At 39.3% G+C, this 20,165-nt stretch overlaps 1 protein-coding gene across 4 annotated transcripts; it reads right to left on the minus strand.

Annotated features, from left to right (window-relative positions):
* Positions 1-2,880: 2,880 nt before the first annotated feature.
* Positions 2,881-8,960, minus strand: LOC132631588 (bifunctional protein FolD 1, mitochondrial-like). 4 transcript variants are annotated; one of them, XM_060347205.1, is made up of 5 exons: positions 8,593-8,960; positions 5,930-6,313; positions 5,403-5,639; positions 3,713-3,880; positions 2,881-3,587 (listed from the first exon to the last, which is right to left on the minus strand). In XM_060347205.1, exons 1-5 carry the CDS (start codon positions 8,638-8,640, stop codon positions 3,417-3,419), a joined length of 1,008 nt encoding a protein of 335 aa, XP_060203188.1. In that variant the 5' UTR covers positions 8,641-8,960; the 3' UTR covers positions 2,881-3,416. The 4 variants fall into 4 exon arrangements, with proteins under 4 accessions (XP_060203188.1, XP_060203186.1, XP_060203185.1 ...); XM_060347203.1 differs by having other exon boundaries at positions 5,930-6,249; positions 8,593-8,959; XM_060347202.1 differs by having other exon boundaries at positions 5,930-6,264; positions 8,593-8,959.
* Positions 8,961-20,165: the final 11,205 nt, after the last annotated feature.

Consider the following 20,165-nt stretch of genomic DNA (forward strand, 5'->3'; position numbering starts at 1 on the left):
AGAACAAAATAATAAAGAAGTCATTAATGCTTACACTGGAATGAAGAAGAATCTTGTTCTCAAAAGCTTCCAAGACTACGGAATATTCAATACTAAGGAATAAGAGTCTCAAAAATAGATGATAGATGACCCACAAAATCCTAAACAACTATTTATTTATAAATGTCCAAAACGCGAAAATTACATATGACAAAATTGCCCCGACGAAACCAAGTACGGGCCGTACAATTAAGTACGGGCCATATAATTAAGTACGGTCCGTATAATATTGTACGGTCTCTGTTTCTGCACTTCTAGGTCAACTTGTACGCCGAAATGTATGGCCTATATTTATGAAGTAGGGTCAATATAACTTTTCCTCCAGTTGCCTTCAATGAATTTACCTGCAATGTATGGTGTGAAGTACAGCCCGTATGTACATAAATATACGATCCATACATTGTGGCCATAGCTCACCTTGTCAAAACTCAGGCATTCTGTTTCTTGCCATCCAGGTCTTGTGCTCATGTACGGGCCCGTACAAATATGTACAGTTCGTACTTCTCTACTTTTGTGGACTTCTTAGTGAAATTTCCTTGCTTTTGCCTTTTGGTCATCAATTACCTGAAACACAACAAAAACACATAAAAACAACTTGCACTTGCTTAAAAACAAGTAAAACTTATCGCCAAAAAGCATCAAATGTGTCGTAATTCTACGGCACATCAAACGCACACTTGGATTCTTGAATATTCTTGATAAATCTTTTGATCGCTCAATATTATGAATTCTCTCTTTGTGGGTGCGCATACCTTCTTCTTGGAAAGACTTGGATATTTATAGCATTGAGTGCACACCAGGTTGGCAGAGACAAAACCCTCTTCGAGTAGGCCCCTAAAATATATTAAGGTTTGTGTTGAATTGGGATTCTTGTCTTTTGAGTCGGCTACTTTATCCTTGTGGAAGTCTGAATGATCTCGACAATTATGGAAAGAAATCCTACAACTTGACCTCCAAGTCTTTATCATAAATCTGCAAATCCTAGTTGTTGTAGGACTTGGGCTGGAACATGTTCACAAACCTGTTTCATCCACTTGGTTCGTATACCACTGAATCTCTACACTATCTGAGATGGAACATGTTCACGAACCTGTTTCATCATCCCCTTCTCGTTCATTCCTACGAATGTATCTGGAGCCTTCTTTTGTGATGGATGATGGAACATGTTGACAGACCTGTGTCATGCATTATGCACTTTTCTCTGTACACATGTCTTCTTTCGATAGAACATGTCTGAAAACCTGGTTCATTTACCACGTGTACGTATTTTGTCATGCATCAAAACTTAAGCATGCCAACAAATAATCTCTTCTTCAGTGTAAGTTTCAAGGATTGGAAGTGTTAGGTCAAACGCCATATAAGTAGTAGCATCCATTGATTGATTGGTGTTATGCGATGGGATTTGGGCTATAAGTGATAGCACACTACCAACATCCTCAACAAGTTATAAATTTTCACTATTAACATTGGGGTTGTCATCTGCAAGTAGAATTCCGATATTTTTCCACCAATGGAGAATGATAGAGGTCTTAATATCCATACTTCTACAAGAATGTTAATTGTTTGTCGTAAGTTGAACTTGTTGTCATTAGATAATGGGTGACTTCCATTGTGCTCATTAAAAGAAAAAAAAATATGTTGTTTGCTCCAAAAGAGTGTTAATTGTTTGCCATAAGGTTCTATGGTTTGCATATATTAGAGGGACAACAAATATATTTCTCATAATAATCTGATCTAGTCTTGCAAAATTTCAAACTTAAAATAGACTAATTATAGCTATCAAAATCAAGGAATTAAGTATCAAATTTATACAAAATTGGTAGATAGGAATTATATAGGTTATTTTGAAATTTTGCAAGACTAAATCAGATTGCTATAAAAAATATAATTTATTTCTTTTAGATATTCGTACTTGAAATTTACTATGTGCATGACATTAATGAAGATTACTATAAATATTTTAATATTTTATGTTTATACATACTATATTTCTTACAAAAAATTATTACAATATAGTTGAGTATGGCTGTTGAAGGGGAGTCTTGGCGTAATTGGTAAAGTTGCTGCCATGTGACCAGGAGGTCACGAGTTCGAGCCGTGAAAACAGCCTCTTGCAGAAATGCAAGGTAAGGCTGCGTACAATAGATCCTTGTGGTCCGGCCCTTCCCCGTACCCCGCGCATAGCGGGAGCTTAATGCACCGGGCTGCCCTTTATTTGAGTATGGTTGTTATAGAGAGGTAAGTTTATAAAGAGTGTACTGCTATAATGAACGACACTGCTATTATAGGTCAAATATTGTTATAGAGAAATAAAATATAGCATGAAAAATCGGGTCTGGAGAAAATTAAGCTGCTATAGAGAAATGTTGTTATAATGAATGACAATTATAGAGAGGTTTAACTGTATAATTTTTTGCTCAAGTCTTTATAATTAAGATCACTTATCCCGAACTTTAAATAGAAGGCAAAATTGCCCCATTTCACATAGTTCAAGGGCAAAATTAACCCCTTTCCCTTGAGCTGGAGCAACCCTTAGTATTTTGAGCTATTTGGATAGTTGAAAGACATTTTTGAACCAAAAACATAATGGAAGGTAAAGTTTCAAAAGGTAAAATTAACCTATTTCAAACAGTCCTGGGGTATTTTTGACTCCTTTCCCTTTGGGATGTGACAATTGGGGTAAACTTTTACTTCAAAACTCTTCTTTTTTTAAAAGAAAAAAAAGGTAGAAATATTACATAGGGGATAGGGGAAGGGAAAATGAGGAAAAGGATTACAAAATAGAGAATCGAACCCTCACCAACAAGATAAAAGTTCACGCAACCAACCAACCAACTGAGATACTAAAATCCCCTTTTACTTCAAAACTCGTTTGCTAGATACATATCTTGTAAATTTCCTTCTACAATTTTCTAAAGTTCTTTACGAAAAATATAAGCTTTTGTACCTTTAAAAGGTCAGCCTTAAAAAGATAGAAAAAAAAGGAACCTTCGGAGCAAATCAATACACACAAATATAGCTAGTTATACGCGAGAACTTTTTGCATTAAGGAAACCAAACGTTGATTCTGTTAGTTAGTCTCTAGGCCTCCAATGTCATATATATAAAAGTCTCTAGGCCTCCAATGTCATATTATCTCAGTGCGTCATCCCAAATAGTAAAGCTGCTACTTTCGTTCGGTACTGCTGCTTCCTTGATGTGGGGACCGAGAACTTCCAAATATGTTGGGATTGATTAATGGCATTGAATGGTCCACCAGACACAAGTCCAATAATGTAGAGGTTGTGCAAAATGCGAGCTAGTAATCATCCATTTCCTCTCCATGTTTCTAATAGAGAGAGACAAATGAGAGATTTTCTGAGTTCCTCCGCCTTAAATCAAGTAAAACGAAGTGCACGTTTGGCGGCTTCAAGGGTGTTCAGAAGAAGCATTGCAACTGTCATAGGACCTACACCTCCCGGCACTGGGGTTATTGCGGAAGCTATCCTGACTGCTTCTTCGAAGCAAACATCTCCAATCAAACGGTAACCTTGTTCGCTCTCAGGGTCCTGCACCAATTAAACATAACTAACCTTATTGTTTCACATTACTTTTTCGACAGAAAAGTTATGACTAATCCAACCGGGTTTACTTTCACTGGCATGCACTACCAAGGAGGAACTTCAGAAATTACCTCAATTGGGTTTATTCCAACGTCAAGAACAACTGCTCCAGGCTTTATCCAGCTACCACGGACTAAATTAGGCACTCCAGCGGCTGCAATAAGTATATCAGCTTCACGAGCAATAATTTCTGGATTGTCTGAATATGCATGCACAATACTTACTGTTGCATGGTGCCTCTGCAAACATTGTTCATACCATTTAATATGGCGAGAAGAAAATACAGACTCTAAACGGAGAGACTTATGAGCAATCAAAAATCTTAGATTTATCAATACAGCCAAAATTTTGGTTCATTATCAAAGATCAGATATTCAGTATAATTTTGTCACCAAAGACTGGACATATTGTATAACAACAACAACAAGAAGCCCAGTATAATCCCACCATGTGGGGTCTGGGAAGGGTAGAGTGTACGCAGACCTAACACCCACCTTGAAAGGTAGGGCGGCTGTTTCCGAAAGACCCTCGGCTCAAGAGAGGAAAACAAGACAAAAGGTCAGATAGGACCAAGCATATCGAAAACAATATGAAAACAAGGAATAACAAAAGCGAGAAAGTCATGGTAGAACAGTCCGGACAGAAAGGAGCATTACCTGCTATAGATAAATAAGATAACTAAAGTACAACGGCCCAACAAATATAAGCAGCAATCAAATGCAGAAATCAAATGGCAATAGACAAATGAGCAAAACTACAACTACTATGGTGAAAGGATAAGCCACCTAGCCTTCTATCCTAATCTGAGTCGTCCACAACCTCCTATCTAAAGTCATGTCCTCGGTGAGCTGAAACTGTGTCATATCCTATCTAATCACCTCTCCCCAATACTTCTTCGGCCTCCCTTTACCTCTCCTGAAACCGTCCATAGCCAACCTCTCACACCTCCGCACTGGAGCATCTGTGTCTCTCCTCTTCACATGCCCAAACCATCTCAGCCTCGCTTCCCGCATCTTGTATAATAAATCAGTTCCATGTTTGGTATACAAGCAGAGTAACTACTTCCTCATTGTCCTATACCAATATTTTGTTACATATGCAATCTAGTGCTTTATATAGACACTGATTAAATTAAAATTTTAAGATTGTTTCACACCACTGAAACCATCTACTTATAGCATAGTTAAGAATATAAAATTCTATATGCCCCAAAATTTAAAAACAATCGGAAACATAATGAACCAAAAACATAAAAAACCGCATATGATAAGGGAAATGAAACCTCAACTGATGAAACTAATACAACAAAAACTATGCCTCAGTCCCAAACAAGTCGGGGTCGGCTATATAAATCCTTACTAACCATGTTACTCCATTTAAACTAATCTCTTGCCAAAATCAAATACAACTGATAAAACTAATTACTTGATTTATATGCTGAAGTTTCTAATTATTAACACTCAATCTTCTACAATTAACTTTAGTCTTAACTAACTTAAATTAGCATTAGCAAAGAAATTTTAATTTAGTCATCGCAAGGCCACATAGACCGCATTAACAATACCACAATGTTTTTTGAATAATACACAATGACATATTTTTGAACAAAATCTGTGTATGAATGACTAATTATTCAATCTCATGTCTGATACTATGTGCTAATGGCATACAAATGACCCCTTAAGGTGGCACACATATTTCTCAAGAACTGGATTTACAAGAGTGCAACAAAGCGACAAATATATATGACAGATTTATCACCTGCAACAATAAAAATGTAGGCAGTCCTACGATGTTGCTCCTCCCAAGCACTACAGCTCTCTTCCCAACTATTTCAACATCAGACCTGAGCAATAACTCGATGCAGCCTTTAGGAGTGCACGGGATGAACAATGGCTCTCTACCCTGGATGGCCAAGTTCCCAATGTTTAGTGGATGAAATCCATCCACGTCTTTTTGTAAGCTTAGTACATTCAAAATCTTCCCCTCGTCAAAATGCTGTTCCAATGACTTCTGTTAGCAACAGATATATAACACACTTGGTTGTGTGTGTGGAGGAGGGGGGGGAGGGGGGGGGGGGTGTTGGTGGCACAGCATAGTGACTACGCCATATATAGACTGTGATTACAGAGATTCAATTGATATCTCCCCTACATTTAACATTCTGAATTTCAACTTTCATTTGAGCTTCACAGAGATGAGCTGTATATTCAACCATTGTTAACATCTACTTCCTTATACCTTTCACATAAAATGAATAAGCCCATACTACTTAGTTGAAGATTTACCTGTGGCAAAGGAAGCTGCACAAGAATACCATGAATTGATGCATCCTTGTTATAATTTGACAATGCATCACAGACGTCCTCTTCTGTACAGCTCTCAGGGAGTTCAGCAATTGAAAATCTGATCCCAACCTCATGGCAAGCCATTGTTTTGTTACGGACATAGGCAAGAGAGTCTCGCCTTTGGCCCACCAATATAACAGCCAAACCAGGGACCTTTCCTATTGACTCCTTCATTCTGCTAACTTCTATTGCTATGCTTGATTTAATTTCCTCGGCAGCAGACCTCCCATCAATTATTCTAGCACTCTCATTGTTGGCTGCTGAAAATAAATTAACTAGAAGCAGAACTTTTCTTTGATTCTCTTTTGGTTCCATAATAGGGAACTTGAAAAACCGAGATTGCAAAGAATAGATAAGGGCAGTATAAGGATCACTAAAAAGCAAGAATGTGCAATATTACAGTTACGGAACAACCAAGGTTGTATAGCATGAAAAATTTTCGCTCCCCAAAATTCAACAAGTATTTACTTTGTGAGGCTGCTAAGGTCAGATTGGAAGCGTCACATTTGAAATGTTAGTTTGACATTATGATGTGATGAGTCCTAATGAAATGCTCTTTAGAATACAATAGAGTTCTTTTACCCAAATGCTTCTTTAAAATTTGGATTCCCCATTAAGTTTGGTCTCAACAATAGCAACTAGAGGCCCAATACCTTTAAACCCCTGCTTTCAGAGTTTGATTTACCCAATGAGAACAGCCGAGTACTAGCATAAACTTCCCCAATAAATCAGAAAAAGAAAATGTTCACTCTCGTTTCCATCAATATTTTCTTTTCTTTGTTAGTGTTTCATTTGCAAATTTTAGGTAGGAAACAGAGTAATATTCTTAATCTGACATTTTTCTGCCCCTTCTCTTCTTACTCTTTTGCATGTGTTTCTCAGATTGTGTCAAGGGAAACAGAGAGGACAGCGTCTTAGGGTTCACAAAGGATACTTATATTATGGCAAAAACTGAAAAAGGTGAAGCTAATTTTGTGTTACCTCTGAGAAACTAATTCGCAATGATCATTTCTCTACATGTTGACCACAACCACAGACAGCCACGAGACAAAACCTTTTTTTTTCTTTTTGCATGACAATTCTATGCTGATTTGCTTTTCCCTTTTTTTGGTTTCTCTTTTTTATCTTTAAGTGTGGAAAATAGCATACATGACTGCTCTAATTTAAGTATGCACTTGACTAGAAAAACTATCCAACATTGGAAGATTGAAGAGTCATGACAGTTAAATGATTAATACTCATACAGCAGGCTCCCTGGCGTTTTCTCATTACCACAAAACGCAGTCACATCTTCATGTGAGCTATGAGGCAAAGCATACAAGTACAGCTTATCAAGAAAACAGAACAATTCAGTAAGATAATTATAGGTATAATGTTGAGAAAATACTTCTACCAAGCAGAAATCCACTAAATACCTAACATCTTGATTCCAGTTTGACAAAGGAAATGGAAAAGATGCTGCACTAGCTAATCAATTTTAGCTTTTTAATGGCTGAAAGGTTCTTGCTACTAACCGTTACATGTGATGGAGGTTAGAGAGAAACAAAATGGGTCACCTAATGGTTACTTCAATGACCATTTCAGTCATAAGATATTATGAGCAGTTATATAGGATAACTATGAACAGGTGAAATTAAGGATGCATGGTATTAATCTGCTAATTGCTTTTCAGCAGCACAATTTTAGGTATGGACCTAAAACAGGTAAAGGATCTTTCAAACAATATAAGCTATCTTTGCCGGTACTTGAAAATTGAAATGACAATATAATCAATCAATTAAATGTGCCTCAATTCCAAACATCTCGGGGTCGGCTATATGGATTCCGCCCTGTTCGGGTCAGAAGTTCTTGTTATGACAAAAGACAAAATATATGATTGCCAGGAAATGATCTTTACTCAGAAAATACCGAATTCAGCATTTTATCAAGGAAAAACACAAGAGTTGCTACAGTACTGACACGGAGAAGCTACACCAAGTGCAAAACTCAATGAATTCCGCACCAGGCTAGCTTGGTGTCATGATTACTATCAGTAACCTAAGAATGATGGCTAAAGTAATTCTGATTAGGCAGTTCTTCTAGAAGAGAGTTTTCCACCCTTTCTCTTAGTCAGATACTCAACCGTAGAACAATCTCAAACAGGCCCAAAAAAGTAAGAAAAAGGGTGTGTTTGGTAAGAAGGAAAATGTTTTTCATGGAAAATATTTTCTTGGGTTTCTTACTTATTTTCTAGTGTTTGGTTAGTAAGCTAAAAACTATTATTTCAAGAGCATTATAAAATGTAATCCAGCAAAACACTATAGGGGTGCGGAATGGGGGCGTTGGGTGGGTAGGGAGGGGACAATAAACTTGAAATGTAACTTGCTTTCCTTTTAAAGAAGCTAGAGAAAATGTTTTCCAGAACATTTTAACCAAACCAAACGAAAATGTTTTCCTCCATACCAAACACAACCAAAAGGCCAAAACTTTTCCAGGAAATTTTGCCTAGTTTATAACCCAAGACTATAGCAAGTACACAATCAAAAAGAGCCCCATTAGGCAAAATAAGTAAACAATTGAAGCAATATCTTCAGTCAAGAAAAATAAAGGGTGAGGGGGCTTACTGGTAGGAGGAGGAGAGTGAGAATGGGTGAAATTGGAAGACCATTCATCTGGGATGTCAAGTGAAACAAGTGGTGGACACCTTGGGTTGCTGGAACTGAGAGCCCTTGACCATAATATATTGCACCGACACACCATTCTTCTTATCAGTCTCAGACCTATCATCTTTCAAGAGAGGAGAAAGTGAAGGAATGAGCTCAGACTCCTCCGACATGCGAATACTCAAGGGCGACATAAAGGTTAAGGCTCCCAAGAGAAATTACCCATCGGCTAACCAAACTTTTGGGAGTTCTAATGAAAAAGTCTTTTCACCGAAGAAAGGTTAAGGCTCCCAAGAGAAATTACCCATCGGCTAACCAAACTTTTGGGAGTTCTAATTAAAAAGTCTTTTCACCGAAGATTTATATTACGGAAAAGGGCCAAATATACCCCGTACTCTCAAAAAAGGGTCAAATATACCCCTCATTATATTTTGAGTCCAAATATATCGTATAGTTATATTTTGGGTACAAATATACCCTCCACCATTAAAGTTGACCAAGGTTAATATTTTTAATGAAGAAAATGCTATGTGACATGTCACCTTATTGTCCAAATCCAATTTTAACCCTCCCTCCTTCCATGTCATCTTTCACCATTTGCACCTCCCCTCCACCACTACTACACCACTATACCACCACCATTTTCACAAACAATTCTTGAAAAACCACTTTTAGAATAAAAATTATTAGTTAAAAATATAGTTAATTGGGATGAGTCATTTGAAGCAATCACTGAGTCAACAAACGAGGTGAGTTGAATAGAGCTAAAGAAGAGAAGAATAAACGCATGCAGGTCCTTTATGTAGAAGTGGGATTTGGTGATTGCTTGCAGCGAATGGAGCGTCAAAATGGGAGACTTACCAATAATGTTCGTAAAAAACTTTAAGGAACAAGATTAGCGCAATTAGCACGTTATCACTGACTGTTAAACCCAATCCATTTCCATTGTGGTGAAACGGCTATATCCAGCAAAATTAAATATTCGCTTCCTAATTCGATATACACTCGTTCGGACACATAAGAGCTAAGTATGTAATCCACGTTAACTCATAAGAGGACTTCAAAGTATATTTAGTAAATCTAAACTTGATTTTTTAATATAGTTGTAAATAGATAAAAGTTATTAGTTAAAAAGAAAATCAAGAAATCCATTTGAAGCATTTTGATTTCTTCCACCTTTCGAGTTTGTGAAAATGGTGGTGGGTATAGTGGTGTAGTAGTGGTGGAGGAGGAGGTGCAAATGGTGAAAGATGACATGGAAGGAGGGAGGGTTAAAATTGGATTTGGACAATGACTTGGCATGCCACATGGCATTTTCTTCATTAAAAATATTAATCTTTGTCAACTTAAACGGTGGAAAGTTATATTTGTGCCCAAAGTATAATTGTAGGGGTATATTTGGACCCAAAGTATAAAGAGGGGTATATTTGACCATTTTTCGATAGTACAGGGGTATATTTGACCCTTTTCCATTTATATTAAGCTACCCCTTTTAGGATTAGTAGTAATCTACATCTATCTATCTATATATATATATATATATATATATATATATATATATATATATATATATATATATATATATATATATATATACTATACTATATTAAAAGTACGAACTCCTAAACCTAAAAGTTTAATTAGGTAAATGTCCTTTTTAAAACCTGATTAGCCTACTGATTAAAAAAGCCACACACAAACAGTTCCAACCCCGCTGTAGGCACTGAAATTTAGTCGGACTTAAATCCACAAACTAATTCGGATCATATTCTAAATTTGAGATGTATCAGTCCAGATAATTATTATGGGCCAATATAATTGGATTAATTGTTTAAGTTCAATTGGTATGAATTTAATTGAAAGACTAATTCAGTTGGGCTAGTCTATCTTGTCGGACTTCACATGATGAGCCCACTCTATTAGCCCAGGGTTCATGCCACGTGTCAAATGACGTGGCGCACCAAGTCAAGTCAAGGACCAATACAATCATGACACGTGTATAAGTGACGCAGCATGCCAAGGCAATAGAAGAACCAATCAAATGTCGCCAAGTGTTCAAATGATAAGATTCAACCAATCATATACAAACCCTAGCTCTCCCCTGTAACTATAAATAGGGGTCTTCACAAAGCTAAAAGGGGAAGAAAAAATACATAGAGAAGCTCTCAGCCACAAGTCTTCTGCATACTAAGAAGTCTTCGCTCCAAGTGGTGAGCCGCAAGTTTTCATACCTCTACGTTTGTGATTAAAGCTCGGCTCCGCATTCGTAGTGAAATATCAACAACAAATGATCTGTCCATTCAAGAACAAGCAAAGCCCTTGATTGACGGTTGTATCGTGAGGAGAAGAATCAGAAGATTACATCTTTTTATTTAAGATTTCATAAAGATTGTAACCCCCGCACAAATTCTTGAAATCAAATATTATTCTTTGTCGCTATTTTTCTTGTCTTGATTATTATTTTCAGGAACGAAAGATTAGTCGTTACAAATTTGGCACGCCCAGTGGGACAATCTTTACCTCTCATCTCTTCTTTCCAATAGTCGAACTTCAAAAACACTAAGATGGCTTCCAAGAAGGTCAACTTGAAATCCGCATCCGCAAAAACTGCCGGATCCAAATTCTCCATTGTTGTTCAAAACATCCTAGATGTTACTGAGGGGAGCATCGGACCTGTCACAAGGAACCAAGCCAAATTGCTAGGGCAACGAGTTCCGCAAGCACATCCTGAATCTGCTATCGTCTTTGGTTCGTCTTCAAAAGGCGTAAGATCTTCCGCAAACACCATAGAAGAAGGGGAAAACGTCGCCAAAATGGTGGAGAGGGTTCTTGCCTAACTTAGTTTATCTAAGCCCAAGAAACCCTTCAGGCAAGCTGACGATGATGTCTTGAGCACTGGATCTACTCCGCATAACATGTCTGCATCCTATGTTCGCGAAAATCCGTGTTATTCTTCTTCATCTATGATGGTGATGCATGCGATGATGACCAATGCTTCAACTGTTGAAGAACAACTCGCGAGCTTGACAAAGGCAATTGGAGACTTAACCAAATATGTGCAAGATCAAGATAATCGAATTGTCAAGTTGACAGACAGGTTTGATAGTGTGATGGAGGGGGATTCAAGTCATGCCCCTAGAAAACGTCCGCAAGCACAAGAAAGGATTCAATCTCCCGCAAAACAAGGGGAATATGCTTCAGAAATCCAAGTTTCCTCTGAAGGGATGATTCCAATCAATCAAATAAAGGAGTTCATCATGGGGACCATCAAGGATAAATATGATGTTTCCGCAAAATCATCCCTTACATATGCGAAGCCATACACTGCAAGGATTGATAGCTTGAAGATGCCTGCTGGTTATCAACCCCCAAAATTTCAGCAGTTTGATGGCAAGGGAAATCCGAAGCAACATGTGGCACACTTCATTGAAACATGCAACAACGCTGGAACATATGGTGATTACCTTGCCAAACAGTTTGTTCGTTCCCTTAAAGGTTATGCTTTTGATTGGTACACAGACCTTGAGTCTGGTTCCATTGATAGTTGGGAGCAAATGGAGCAGGAGTTTCTCAACCGCTTCTATAGCACAAGACGCACCGTAAGCATGGTGGAACTTACAAACACTCGCCAACGAAAGGAAGAACCAGTTATTGACTTCATCAACCGATGGAGGCATGCAAGTCTAAACTGCAAAGATAGACTTAGCGAAGCTTCGGGAATAGAGATGTGCATTCAAGGTATGCACTGGGGTCTCACCTATATCTTGCAAGGCATAAAGCCTAAGACTTTTGAAGAATTGGCCACTCGTGCTCATGACATGGAGTTAAGCATGGCGTCAATCGGAAGTGAAGCGCCGCCGGTCTACGAATCCCGCAAAGGTAAAGACAAGCAAGAAGTAAAGAAAGTGGGGAGATATTTTTCCAAGACCGAAAACAAAGAATCCATGAGCGTTAATGTTGCGCCTGTGAAGTTCACCACTAAAGTAAGCAAGAAGCAGAGAGTGAAGACAACTTCTTCGGAGGATAGAGCAAACAGAAAACCAACTTTGAATGAGATGCAAGAGAAGGATTATCCATTCCTTGATTCAGACGTTTCGACAATCTTTGATGAACTTCTTGGGCTGAAACTTTTTGAGTTACCCGAGATGAAGCGGCCGAATGAAGCAGGGAGAACTGATGAACCGAATTATTGCAAGTACCACCGGTTGATCGGCCACCCTATCGAGAAATGCTTTGTCTTCAAGGATAAAGTTATGGAGCTAGCCCGCGAAGGAAAGATTTCACTTGAAGATGAGAAAGAAAGTGCAAACCAAGTTGGTGTCACAATTAGCTCGCTCGATCCAGTCATGACCTGCAACTTTGTTGAAGGATATGGAGAGAAAGACATCCCGAACATATGTCTGGCAGGAATGAATAAGTTTGGAGACTTCGAACCAGTTAATGTGAATGAAATGCTTTCTCTTCTTACACCGAGCAATGTTGTGTTAGTAGAAGGAGGACCGTCTGAAGAAGACGAAGACCAAATTGGTCATTTTGATGATGGGGGTTGGACTCTCGTAACTCGTCGCAAGCGCCGCAAAACAGGTTCGCGAAAGGATTCAGTGAAACGACAAACTAAGGGAAAGAAGGTGAGTAAACCCGAAACAAAAAATCCAGTTGAGCACCCAAAGAAGGAGAAAATAGAAGGGTGCTACTACCAAGAACCACGTCGGACAATAACATTAGGAGAATACTTGCCGAGTTGGTTTCACACCAAATTCGTCATTGATGATGTAAAAGCTTCATATTGTACAGTTGATGAGAAGGAAGCGAAAAACGTGACCTCGCCATGTCCATCATTAGAAGACTCTGCAAAGTCATCTCCTGAAGTCATAGATGCATTCATGGCCAAAATCACATTCACCGATGATGACCTTCTACTCGGCGACATACCTCATAATCGCCCTTTATTAATGATTGGATTTGCACGTGAGCAAAAGGTGAACAGAATCCTAATCGATGGTGGATCTAGAGTTAACATCCTTCCTATTCACACAATGAAGGAGCTTGGAATCGCAACGGAGGATCTTTCCTCAAGTCGTTTGATGATCCAAGGATTCAACCAAGGGGGACAAAGAGCCATAGGAGCTGTCAAAATAGACCTCACCATCGGCGAGTTGCAATCTAGCGCGTGGTTGCATGTGATCGATGTAAGGACTTCGTATAACATCTTGCTCGGTAGGCCTTGGGTACATGAGAACAAGGTGATCCCCTCTACCTACCACCAGTGTTTGAAGTATCATGATGACGGAGTTGAAAAGAAGATTATGGCCGATGATAATCCCTTCACTGAAGCTGAAGCGCACTTCGTCGATGCCAAGTTCTACTTAAAGAAATGTGCCACAAGAGTTGATGAAGTTGCGATAATCGATAATGCTGAGTTTATGAACAAAAATGCTAAGGTGGCTACTTGTAAGGAGAAGGCAGCAGTTAAGGAAGATCAAAGGTCCTTCGATGTCAGTAAGTTGCCTAACACAAATGACGCTTCTTCGAGTAAGAAAGTGACTTCTGTTTTTCGTTATGTTCCAAAGGCCAAAAAGGAAGAGGGAAACATGTTGGGAGGACTAACCCTTCCTATCAAGCAGATTGACACAATAATGTCATCCACGAAATTACTTGGAAGATTTGTGGCTAGCAGCTCGCCACAAAATGAAGCACTCCCTACGAAGCGTACAGGTGAAGGTTTCGATCCAAATGCTTACAAACTACTCGCAAAGGATGGATACAATCCTAGCGAACCATCAAAATTGGGGAAGCTTCCGATGGAACCTGCGGCGAGGCAAAAACGTGAAGGTTTGGGGTATAAACAACCCCCACCAGTTCGCATCTCCATAAGAAGGGCAAGTAACAACTACATCACTGCGGAAGAGGAACCTCTTGCTTCTAACAAAAGGCCGTCTGTCTTTGACTAACTGGGAAAGTCGATCGCGAGAGTTTCTGTGTTTGAGAGGTTAGGACCAATGAAGAATGGAAGCAAGATTCGGAGAAACCACAAGCGTATGAAATCATCAGTTTTCCTAAATCTCAAAATATCTCCAAAGACTTCGAAAGTCTGATCCCTTCTAGGATGAGGCGGCAAACGGATCTTGTGGTCTCATGTGGAGAAGTGCTAAAATCAAAGTCGCATGTTATGGTCTACACCAAGGAGCGGGATGAAGATGAAGAAAGTGTTGGCTCTTCATATCACTTTACTGTACAAGATGAAAGGGATACTTTATCTCCAATAAGGGTTGGTGAAGAGTTGGAGGATGTTTCTTGGTGTTACCATATATCTGTCGATGATGGCGAACCTCAAGAAAATGAAGACGCTAAGGATGCTCCGCCCGAATTTGAAGAAGGGGTAAAAACGACAGTCGACGCATTGAAAGAAGTCAACCTTAGCAGTGATGAAGATCCAAGGCCCACTTATGTAAATTCTTTACTTGCAGTCGATGAAGAGAGTGCTTATGTTGAATTACTTAAAGAGTATAAGGATGTATTTGCCTGGAGTTACAAAGAGATGCCTGGCTTAGACCCTAAAGTTGCGGTCCATCATCTCGCTGTCAAGAACGGCACACGTCCTATCAAACAAGCACAGCGACGTTTCAGGCCAGAATTGGTTCCCTTGATCGAAAATGAAGTTAACAAGCTTATTGAGGCTGGTTTCATTCGCGAAGTTAAGTTCCCCACATGGATTTCGAGCATTGTCCCTATGAGAAAGAAGAATGGACAAATTCGAGTATGTGTTAACTTTAGGGATCTCAACAATGCATGCCCTAAGGATGAATTTCCACTTCCCATTTCTGAGCTTATGATTGATGCTACTACTGGATACGAGGCGATGTCCTTCATGGACGGCTCATCCAGCTATAACCAGATCCGCATGTCGCCTAAGGATGAAGAGCTTACCGCATTCCGCACTCCTAAAGGTATTTATTGCTACAAAGTAATGCCTTTTGGCTTGAAGAATGCTGGAGCAACATACCAAAGAGCTATGCAAAATATCTTCGACAACATGCTTCACAAAAACGTCGAATGTTATGTTGACGATCTGGTGGTAAAATCAAGAAAAAAGAGTGATCACTTGCAAGACCTGAGAATGGTGTTTGACCTACTACGAAGGCACCAAATCAAAATGAATCCTTTGAAGCGTGCATTTGGGGTTACCTCCGGAAAATTCCTTGGCTTTGTCGTTCGACATCGGGGGATAGAAATTGATCAAGCCAAAGTAGATTCTATCATGAAGATGGCCGAGCCAAGAAACATCCATGAGTTGAAAATTCTGCAAGGGAAGCTGGCGTATCTTAGGAGATTCATCTCAAATCTAGCAGGGAAGTGTCAGCCGTTCAGTCGTCTCATGAAGAAAGGTGCTCCTTTCGAATGGGACCAAACTTGTGCCAACGCCTTTGAGAACATCAAAACTTACTTGATCAAACCTCCAGTTCTAGCGGCTCCTGTGCCTGGAAAGCCATTGATACTATACATATCGGCACAAGAAAGTTCAGTTGGAGCACTCTTAGCCCAAGAGAATAGCAAAGGGAAAGAAAATGCCCTTTACTACTTGAGTAGGATGATGACGCCAAATGAGTTGAAGTATTCGCCGATTGAAAAGTTGTGTCTGGCCTTAGTCTTCTTGATTCAGAAGATGAAACACTACTTTCAAGCTCATGTAGTTCGTCTTATTTCCAAATCAAACCCCATCAAATTTGTGATGTCGAAACCTGTCCTTAGCGACCGACTAGCAAGGTGGTATCTCCAATTTCAACAATTTGAGATTGTGTACATTCCTCAAAAAACTGTGAAAGGGAAAGCATTGGCGGATTTTCTAGCAGACCATCCGATACCTGATGACTGGGAATTAACTGATGAACTACCCGATGAGGATGCGATGGTCATTGAGATTCAACAGCCTTAGAAGATGTATTTTGATGGTGCTGCACATCGCGAAGGAGCTGGCGCTGGTGTGATATTTGTCACTTCTCAGGAGGAGGTCTTACCGTATTCCTTCACTTTAACACAATGTTGCTCCAACAATGTTGCGGAATATCAGGTACTCATTCTTGGGCTTGAAATGGCTGTTGATATAAAGCATTGGGTATCTACGAGGTCAAAAAGCCAGAATTGCGTCCCTATCATCACTATGCACAAAAATTAATTGGGTGGCTCGGCAACGTAACTCTCTAGCACGTGCCAAGAAAGGAAAATAAGAAGGCTGATGCTTTGGCTACTTTGGCTTCAACATTGACTTTGCCTGACCAAGCGCAAATCACTATCTGCTAGAAATGGATAGTACCGCCGCAGGACGATGAGGATGAAGAAAGCAAACTCGAGCTTCTTGTGGCCGTTACTGAAGCTGAGAAAGTCGATTGGCGACAAACCATGATCGATTACTTGTGTTATAGCATTCTTCCAGAAGATCCAAAAAGAAAGACCGAAATTCGTCGTCGTGCCCCTCGCTTCCTTTACTACAAAGATACTTTGTATTGTAGATCGTTCGATGGAGTTCTCTTGCATTGTCTGGGGGAAGAAAAAGAAACTCAAGCTATGCAAGAAGCACACTCTGGAGTTTGTGGATCACATCAACCTGGGCCAAAACTGCACTTTCATATAAAAAGGATGGGGTATTATTGGCCAACAACGGTGAAAGATTGTTTGGACTATGCGCGAAGTTGCAAAGCATGCCAATTTCATGCAAATTTTATACACCAACCTCCTGAGGTGTTACATCCAACTATTGCATCTTGGCCATTTGACGCTTGGGGGATAGACGTGGTTGAACCACTACCGAAATCTTCTGGTGGCCACTTGTACATCTTAGCTGCAACGGATTACTTCTCAAAATGGGCTGAGGCTTTCGCCCTCAAAGAAGTAAAAAAGGAGAATGTGGAAAACTTCATTCGAGTAAACATCATCTATCGTTTTGGCATTCCTAGTTATATCATAACAGATAATGGCAAGCCGTTCTCCAACAAATTGATGACTAAGATTTGCGAGCTTTTTGGCTTCAAGCAACGAAACTCGTCTATGTATTATGCTGCTGCAAATGGACTAGCTGAAGCATTTAACAAGACCTTGTGCAACTTGTTAAAGAAGTTCATCTCTAAGTCTAAAAGAGATTGGCATGATAGAATGGAAGAAGCTCTTTGGGCATACCGAACGACTCATCGCACACCGACTCAAGCAACTCCTTATTCTCTTGTTTACGGAGCTGAAGCGGTCCTTCCACTTGAACGCCAAATACCTTCATTGCTGCTCGCTATCCAAGAAGGGCTCACTGAAGAAGAAAATGCTCGTCTACGCCTTGAAGAGTTAGAGACCCTTGATGAGAAAAGGTTGGAAGCTCAGCAAAGCCTTGAATGTTATCAAGCTCGTCTTTCCCGTGCTTTCAATAAAAAGGTTCACCTAAGGTCCTTCCAAGTTGGTGATCAAGTCCTGGCGGTAAGAAGACCTATTATCATATCTCATAAATCTGGAAGCAAGTTCACTTCAAAGTGGGATGGGCCATATGTTGTCCAAGAAGCCTATACAAGTGGTGCTTACAAGCTTATAGATGCAGATGGCTTGCGGATCGGTCCCATCAACGGAAAATTCTTGAAGATGTACTATCCTTGAAGCAAGATGATACTCCTGGCCCGCATGAGTTTAAACTGTGTACGGCCCCAAACAAAAAAATGTCCGCTAGGTTGAAAACCTCGAAAGAGGCGGCCTAGGCAAAATTTAGGACAAACAAAAAAATGTCCGCTAGGTTGAAAACCTCGAAAGGGGCGGCCTAGGCAAAAGTTAGGACAAAAAAAAACTCTTCTTTTTTCGGAACTACGAAATGACTTGATCCTCTTCACCGAGGTACGTAGGCGCTTAGAGTTTTATTCTAAGTTCAGTCGCATAAAAAAAATCTTTTTTTTTTCTGAACTACAATATGACTTGATCCTCTTTACCGAGATACGTAGGCGCTTAGAGTATTATTCTAAGTTCAGTCGCATGAATAAAAAAAACATATATATACTCATATATAGCACAGCGATATGTGATCGACGCTTGACCTCTTTCAGCGAGGAGACAAACATAACTGGAAAGAAGAAGATAATTCACAGCAAGTGAGAACATTTTATAGGTTCATGCTTGAAAGAATTTGATATATCAATGATTTGAAAGAAAGGATGAAAATATCTATACAACATCCCATACAAAGTATCTAAGCTATTCATGATGGCAGTTGAAGCCGAAGATGATTGCAGTTTGTTTTAAACGCTTCTATCAAGTCGGCATTATTTCTTCAAAGAATGATGCCACTAAAAAATCTGATGGATGCTTCAAGTAGTCGCTCGCCAAAGCTAGAATGTCGCTCCTATGACGAGTTGAGATTTCTTTTACCACAAATGCGCAAAGCTGAAGAGTCGAACAAGATAGATTCTAAGCTGAACTTGGAGAATTATCTGTATAGATGTAGAAGGCATTTGACCTTCATTTTTATAAATATTTTCGTTCAATGAGTTGTCTTTCCAACAAAATTGGAATCTCGTCATTTCGGCACTCGTACCCCGAGTTATGAATTTTCTCCCACCGAAGCACAAAGCTGGAAAAAATAGAACAAGGCAGCATCGGAGTTGAAATTTGGAGAATTATATGTACAAATATAAAAGGAATTTGGCCTTGATTTTTATATATATTGTATATCAATGAGTCCTCTTTCCATAGAAATTGGAATCTCGTCATTTCGGCACTCGTACCCCGAGTTATGAATTTTCTCCCACCGAAGCGCAAAGCTGAAAAATAGAACAAGGCAGCATCGGAGTTGAAATTTGGAGAATTATATGTACAAATCTAAAAGGAATTTGGCCGTGATTTTTATATATATTGTAGATCAATGAGTCCTCTTTCCATATAAATCGGAATCTTGTGATTCCAACGCTTGTACTCCGAGTTATGAATTTTTTACTACCAAAGCACAAATCTGAAGGGTTGAGCAAGGCAAAATTCGAGCTAAATTTCGAGAGAAAAAAAAAAGATTCGTCAGTTATCTTAAAAAAAGGGGGGAGAGAAAATTGATCCAAATCACAAGACGAAATGATTCATGTTGAAATAAAGGCGACTACTTTTATTGCTTCAAGAAGGAAATGTCACTACATCATAATAAGCAATTAAAAAGTAAAAATCCTAAGAAAGAATCTAAGTCACGGAAAAGGCTTGAAGCATAGGATTTGTTGACGACTCTTCTCAACCGCCTCTTCAAGTTTAGATAGTCTCTCTGCTTCTTCATCAGACAACACATGATTAGCTTCAATAGTATGAATCTCGCCCTCTGTAATGGTGATTTTCTCTTGATTTTTGGACAACCCCTCTTGGTGTTTGTCAAGGAATGCGATAATCTTCTCCTTCCTAGAGTTCAAGGCTGCTAAGTCTTTCTCCACATTCGCAAGATTTGCTTGAAGCTCCTTCATGGACCCATCTAGCTTTCCATGTTCTTGTTTAGCATCATGGAGGCGTCGTTGTGCATCTGAAAGTGATTCTTGGTGTAA

Source organism: Lycium barbarum, chromosome 3 (assembly GCF_019175385.1).
Source record: "Lycium barbarum isolate Lr01 chromosome 3, ASM1917538v2, whole genome shotgun sequence".
Lineage (NCBI taxonomy): Eukaryota > Viridiplantae > Streptophyta > Magnoliopsida > Solanales > Solanaceae > Lycium > Lycium barbarum.